This window comes from Scylla paramamosain, chromosome 28 (genome assembly GCF_035594125.1).
Source record: "Scylla paramamosain isolate STU-SP2022 chromosome 28, ASM3559412v1, whole genome shotgun sequence".
Lineage (NCBI taxonomy): Eukaryota > Metazoa > Arthropoda > Malacostraca > Decapoda > Portunidae > Scylla > Scylla paramamosain.
Window position 1 is genome coordinate 1,225,001 of NC_087178.1, and position 7,500 is coordinate 1,232,500.

The 7,500-nt window shown below is 35.5% G+C and overlaps 1 protein-coding gene across 1 annotated transcript in view; it reads left to right on the forward strand.

Annotated features, from left to right (window-relative positions):
* The window catches only part of LOC135115114 (transmembrane protein 104-like), a 36,761-nt gene that overhangs the window by 341 nt on the left and 28,920 nt on the right, over positions 1–7,500 (forward strand). Inside the window, exons 1-2 of the mRNA XM_064031613.1 lie at positions 1–276; positions 4,645–4,766. The exon at positions 1–276 is cut by the window's left edge and continues 341 nt beyond it. Coding sequence (XP_063887683.1) covers positions 229–276; positions 4,645–4,766 — 170 coding nt within the window. The 5' untranslated portion in view covers positions 1–228. The remainder of the gene's footprint in view (positions 277–4,644; positions 4,767–7,500) is intronic.

A 7,500-nucleotide genomic window follows, 5' to 3' on the forward strand; every position in this document is an offset into this window, starting at 1 on the left:
CGTAGCGTTCATGAGTGACCGACAGACCCCCAGCAGTCACCTATACACATGATGAGATAGCAAGGAAGATAACATAATAGTCTTATCATTGGCATTGATGTGGAACGATTCGAGTGTGAGGAAACATACGAAGGTCATCTATTGTGTGTTGCCTTCTCCAGCTGCTCCACCTCCATCTTGCCCTGATGTTTGGTGTCTGACCTCCACACGCCTTACCCCTCCAGCGAGATGCCTGCCCCAGTGGGACTACACCCTGGGGAGCAGTATTCCCGTGCGGTGAGATATATTTTAACCATGCACAGTGCACTTCTCCCCACGATATTCTTTATAACTGAACACACACCCCCGATAAACAATAGTAGCCCTTGGTTAGTTTTCTTTGGAACTTTAGTAAGTGTAAAGTACCTGAATGGTGAAATCAAATAGCTTATTAAGAATGTAAAGGTTTGTCGCTACTTGCAATAACTTAGGATCTTTTGTAATCTAATAAATAGAGTAGTGTGTATAATACTTTGCATACTGTACTAATTTACTTTAAAATGGCAAATAGTTTCTTAAGTTGGATTAGTTCATAAAGTCAAATCGCATGTTTATTTAAGGTGTTATGGTATTGTGTAACTAGTACTATACTAATACAAGCCCATTAATCTAACTCACAGTTGTTACAACATAAAGTACATGCTGGATAATAATTTTTTGGGATCAGATATGTGGAATTTAATGAAGAATGAGACTGCACTTATATTGCAAACAAGTCATCAATATTTAAGAGTATTAATGTGTTCTTAAAATTTTAGTCTCCATTTACATATCACACTGACATCCCTTTAAAGTAGGGTAATTGAAATAGGGTGTATACATAATTAAATTCATAAGCATTCCCTCACATAATTACATAAAAACATAAGAAAATAAGGGAAGCTGCAAGAAACTGTCTGACCTACATGTGGCAGTCTCTGCATGAAACATCTCTACCTATTTCCACCCATCATCCTCATTTGCAAAATTTGGCATCTGGCAAATACTATGCATGGCTTAGTTGCATGTTATTTCTGACAGTTTCTGCAGCAGTATCTGAGAGCTAAGATAGTTTACCTTTCTACTCTGTAATATCCATGGATCAGGCTGGCTGTAGGCCCAGTTCATGTGTGTTGCACCACATCTTTTCATCAAGAAACCAGTGACCTTTTCCTTGTGAAAATGACTAACATAGACTTCAAGAGGATTTATGATGTGTACAATTAGCCTACTGCTTTTTCATGAAAATTTATACTGAAAAAAATTATACTTCTGTAAACTGTTTTCAAGTCCAATGTAGTTGCATTCACATGTAAAAACCCCATCAGTTTCTTTATAATTTTTCAACGAGTCACTTTCTGTGTATGGTGTCCTGTCGTTATCCATGTACTCATAGAACAGTGACCAGTTTAGCATGTTTATGTATGATGGATGCAACTTATGATTTTACTATGTGCTTCCTGTGTTGTGCTTATTGCCAAGAAAGGAAAAAATCTGATTATGATGTAATTTAAAAATGAGATTATTATTATTTATTTATTTTTTTCTCAGCATGACTGGTTGAATGTAAATCTGTATTGGGGAGAATAAGAGATGATCCCTTTGGTATCTGGGGCAGTCAGGATAGCCTGTATCTTTGTGTGTGTGTGTGTGTGTGTGTGTGTGTGTGTGTGTGTGTGTGTGTGTGTGTGTATATATATATATATATATATATATATATATATATATATATATATATATATATATATATATATATATATATATGTGTGTGTGTGTGTGTGTATGTAGCTAACTCCTGACAGTCATCTCACACAATAGGAAGATTACAATACTGAGTTTTATTTTAGGTATTTATCATTATTTCTTAGTGATGGCAGTGTGCAGTAATTTTGGCCAGTCCTTGGTGAGTGATGTGATGTGAAGGTGATGTGAATTCTGTCTCAACTTGTCTTTGTTCTAAACACAACATGATGGATTCAGGTTTCTTTAAACTGATAAAAAATATGCACATATTTCTCTATCTCTGTATGAGACTGTGTTCCCAATGAAGTGTGTGTGTGTGTGTGTGTGTGTGTGTGTGTGTGTGTGTGTGTGTGTGTGTGTGTGTGCGCGCGTGCGTGCGTGTGTGTGCATATGTACATGCATGTCTGTGTGCATACACATGCATGTGTATGTGCTTTTCTACATGAATGTAAACATCTTGTCTTGGTTATACACACACACACACACACACACACACACACACACACACACACACACACACACACACACACACACACACACACACACAGTAAAATCTGTCCGTCTAAACACTAGGGCAGCAATCCTACTCGGGCTGACCTAGACAAATCATTCACTAATACACACATTATTCACACTCATTGCCCCATCAAGCCTGGTGGAGAAGGATAGTCTTGTGGACCACCTACTATGAGGAGTTTGAACATAGTACAGCTGAGCCACTTAAAATATATGTTTTTTTTATAATCTGGCATTTAACGTTTATAAATTAGAGACTGCGTGTGCATTAAGCTTCTGTCACTGTGTAGAATCCACAGTTATGCATGTGATAATTTTTCTCTTGATATATTGATATTTGAGTTTTAGGTCCAAATGCAGTTTTTTTCATTACAGAGTCATAGGAAAAGATGAGCAGAATAATAATTGTAACTTTAATATGGAGAACCTTTGACCAGTTATGAAAAATTAGGTAATTAATGATGTACTGAATGTCTATTTAGCAAAGTTAAAACATACAATACTTAATACCAAGAAACATTTCAGACTAAACTTTGAATATTAATAATACTATATATATATATATATATATATATATATATATATATATATATATATATATATATATATATATATATATATATATATATATATATGTATGGAGCCTGTAGCAAATGAATTCATGATACTGCATACCTTTATCATATCCATCATTATTTTTTTAAAGGGTCTATACATGCTTATATGTGTAACTCTTTTTCATATGATGGCAACTTGCCAGGCAGTAGCCTCCCGCAGTCTCTGTGAAGGCATACATCTCTGGGACTTTTCTTGGCCTCTCAGTTCAAAATGTTAATGGATAGATTTCTAAAAACATTACCAACTGTGTTTGAGTCTTTAAGCACTTTGCCCCATCACATTCTGCCACCCTCTCAAATCAACATGGTCTGCATTATCTCATCACCAGACTAATAAACTTACATCCTCTTTCTTAGCTCATTACCAGTGATTCTAGGTCTTCTTCAGTAATGCTTTATCTAGGTATACTGTGGATGTTAAACAAAGAGCAGTGCTAGTCATATTAGTGTGTGTAAAATTATTACTCACTATCCAGAATTTGAATTCCAGCCAAAGTGGACAAGAGCTTATCCAGACCACAAACCTCCATCTTGCCTGGCAAGTGCCAAGAGTGGTTAGATAATGTATATGTGAGGACAGAAATGACATATGCATTGGAGGCTTTATTGATTTCAGTTGTGCTTCAGATCAGAGGCAGTTTTCTCAGTTTGGATTTATAAGAAATACCATAATACCACTTGTAGCATTTGTGGTAATAGCAGCTAGCTTATGTCACAGGAGTGTGTGAATGCACCATTCAGATGTCAGAAATGAGCTTTATCAAATGCGCTCCCTAAAAGCAAATGTTTCTAGTAAGTTTGTAAGTAAAGTGTTCTGCCCCATTGATACTTTTGTTTGTTCTTTTAGCTTTTAGCAGTTACATTCTCTAATAAAAAAGTAACATGAAAGGCTGCTAATATAAAATTTTCATTGTTCATTATGTTGTCCCCAAGTATAAATAGCTTAGGATTTGGTAACAGTGATGATAGCACTCACGATTCCATTTGAATACCATTTCTTTATCAATTATGCAGTTCAAGTCACCATCCCTTGTAGTAGTGCAATACATGTTAAAGGATGCTTAATTTTTTCCTTAATCCTCAAAAAACTTGTAATAGCACAAGTCCTTGTTAAGTCATCACTTAGTAATTTCTAAATGATGGACAGACTTCCCATTTCCTTGTTCCAAAAAAAGGGGAAACTTTCTTAAAGGGCTTGAAACAGTAAAATATAATTTTAAAAGAATTATGGTATTAAGCAGACTGATCATCTCATAGTGCATATTGGTAGTGTTGACATTTGGTGCTGTAACTCTGCATTAGTTTTAGGAGTGGCTAAATGGTGGCTGCTGTTTGTGTATAGCATTTATACATCAGCAGGTTTTGTGGGCTTTAGTTGCTGTTGACTTAGTATACCAGTACTGATCTGTATACAGTAATTCTTTTAACTGACCTTCTAAAAGAAGAATATATATATATATATATATATATATATATATATATATATATATATATATATATATATATATATATATATATATATATATATATATATATATATATATATATAATTTTTTTTTTTTTTTTTTTTTTTTCAGTGTATTAAATCAGCCAGTCTGTTCCCCATAGGAAAACAAATTAATCTCCACACCTTAATGTTGTATACCAGAAATAACAAAAGTATTTGAAGTGCAAACCCTATGTATGTGTTCACCCTTGTCGTGGAAAAGCTCACATAATCACAGTGTTGCTTTGATTTTTTTTTCCTCAGACGGGACTCATCTATGTGTTCAACCTCATTGTGGGGACAGGATGCCTCACCCTGCCTGCTGCTTTTGCCGCTGCTGGCTGGTCCCTCTCAGCAGCCGGTATCCTTCTCCTCGCTCTAGTCAGGTAAGTTTACTCGGACTCAAAGCAAATTCTGGAACTCCGTATCTGCTTCTGTTGTATATTTTCTCCTTCCTATGACAAACTCTTTCAAGAGGGAGATTTCAAGACACTTATCCTCCAATCCTTTTGACATCTCTTTAGGGACTGGCAGTTGCAGTGGACCTTTTTTTTAAACTGTTGGCCTTCGTCAGTGCCCCTCTTATATAAAAATAAATAAATAAATAAATAATTTATAAAATAAATAAAAGGGGCAGAGTTTGGTATGTTTGGCTCAGTGAAGGATGACAAGTCTGATTATGATGGGTCAGTGTATGTGAGCTGGCTTGTTAAAAGAAAGCATAATTTTCTTTGTTCTATATAGTAGGTAAAGGAAGATGATTATCTTCATTGTATAGGCAGAGAGCATAATTATATTGTGGATATACAGGAGAGAAGATATTACATATTTTCCTGTGGAGGGGAAGAAACATAATTAATTATCTTAGATCTTTAGGAGAGAAATATAATTATCTTTGCTGTGTAGGAGTGTTAACACAATTACTATGGATCATACAATAGTATAGGACTCTATATGAAAAGAATATGAGTACCTTCGGTCTGTAAAGAAATAGGAAAACACAATTAGATATAGTGTTTAGTTTGACATTGAAAAGAAAGAGGGGGTGTGACACTGGGAATTTATAAGTACTTTTATGCTTTTATTTGAAAAACAAGCTACAGAGGCACAATATGGATTGTGTGCCAGCATAAGGGTTGATGAAAGTAGAACACATATTTGTCATTATATTAGGTATCAGTATGATTAATGTGTGACTGTGATGAAGTAATCTTTTTCTTTTTGTCAGGCAGGCTCAAGGTAAGGACAACGAAACCAGAAAAAAAAAAGTGTCCACTGAAAGTGTCAGTCCCTTGAGAACACATTCCAAAAGAATATCCAAAATTACATTGTGAACTGTCGTGTGTGTGTGTGTGTGTGTGTGTGTGTGTAGTCACTAGTCACTAACAGGATGGGAAGATTACTTAATAATGAAACTTACTGAAGTAAATTTAACACAACTTGCAGTATAATGTAAATCATATAATTGATGGGAGACTTTAAGAATGTGTTAATTTAAAAATAAACCAAGATTGATAAGTTTAACAATAGAATTGAAGGGTTCCATCAAAAAGAACAAGCCACACTAGGTAGCATAGCTGGGCGCGATGATGAAAAATAATTATCACAATAATTGATAAATCGATAATGATAACCTTATCGGCGATAAATTGATTTATCGCCGATTTATTCGATAAATTGATAAATCCAAAATTTCAATACTAGCGATAACGATATTGATATTTTTAAATAAAAAAGATCGAAAAAATCATAAAATTCTAACTTTAATGTTTATCTTGTTTCCACTAATGAAAAATAGTTTTAAATAAATTTAATTATATATGTGAAAGTTTAAGACTTCAGCATGCTCATTTTCCATAAACTAAAATTATCAATTATTGTTAATTTGGAACCGAAAGTATCGGCGGTACCGTTGAATCGATAACACGGAAAAATAATGATCGATAACCGATAATCTGACATCGGTATCTCGATATATCACGATAATTTATCACGATAACGTTCAGCTATGCTAGGTAGTAGAAATATGCTATGGTTATATAATAGCGTGACAGTAACAAGAATACAGGAAGGATCTGAAGCTGTATACTTTGCTCGAATTGCGACCATTACCAGACAGATTGGTTTGCATGCAGGACTTGAAGAAGGAACCTAAGTTAAGACTATTGATGTGTGGTGGTGGTTGTACTGATAAGTGTAACGTCATGAACAGGAAGTGGAGTGCGTGAGGGCATGTGTAAGGTACTTGTGGGGTCTCTCAAACACGCACACACACACACACACACGGAAGAATGCCCGGAGCCAAGACGTGAAACCTGTCTAGCTGTACTGGCGACGGTGACAGATACTTTTCGTCAGTTTTTCCTACAAACGTTAGTAGAGTGAGTTACGCCAGGAATATTACTAGGGCTTCTTGTTCTCTGCCTCTGTGTGGGTGTGTCTTGTGTGGGGGTTGTCGGGGATTGGAGGGATGAATGGGTGGCTTGAAATGGCTTATCTAACAATGCTATGGTGCTATGTTGGTTGTACGTATTTGGTAAGAGATGGAAGCCATTGAAGTATTTTTGAGTTGTTACTATGTATATCTAGATAACACACACACACACACACACACGTTGATATTTCATGATTTTATATCCTATAACTATTTTAATTAATTAATTAATTTTATTTTATTTTATTTATTTATTTATTTTTATTTTATTTTATTTTATTTTATTTATTTATTTTTTTTTTTGCCGCGATATGAGTATAATGGCTATAATGGTGTATTGATAGCAAGCGAGTCAGATTCAAATAGTGGCAAACATCCATTGTTATGTGGTACGATCTTGCTGATGAAGTCATCCCCATATGATTATCACTATCACTCAACAACCGATGCCACATTATTGGGTACACTACTACTACTACTACCCTCTCGGACATTAGCAGTCATGTGTGTGTTTACAGTTTCATCTGAGAAACGTATGAGCTGTGACGTCATCTTATGAACGCGCGCCCACACCCCTTCTCGCCCACTCTCCCGCCCTCCCACCCACTCACAGCAACCCATCCCATTCCATTCCTCCATCCACCCACCCAACCAGCCTCGCCGCACACACACACACACACACACAC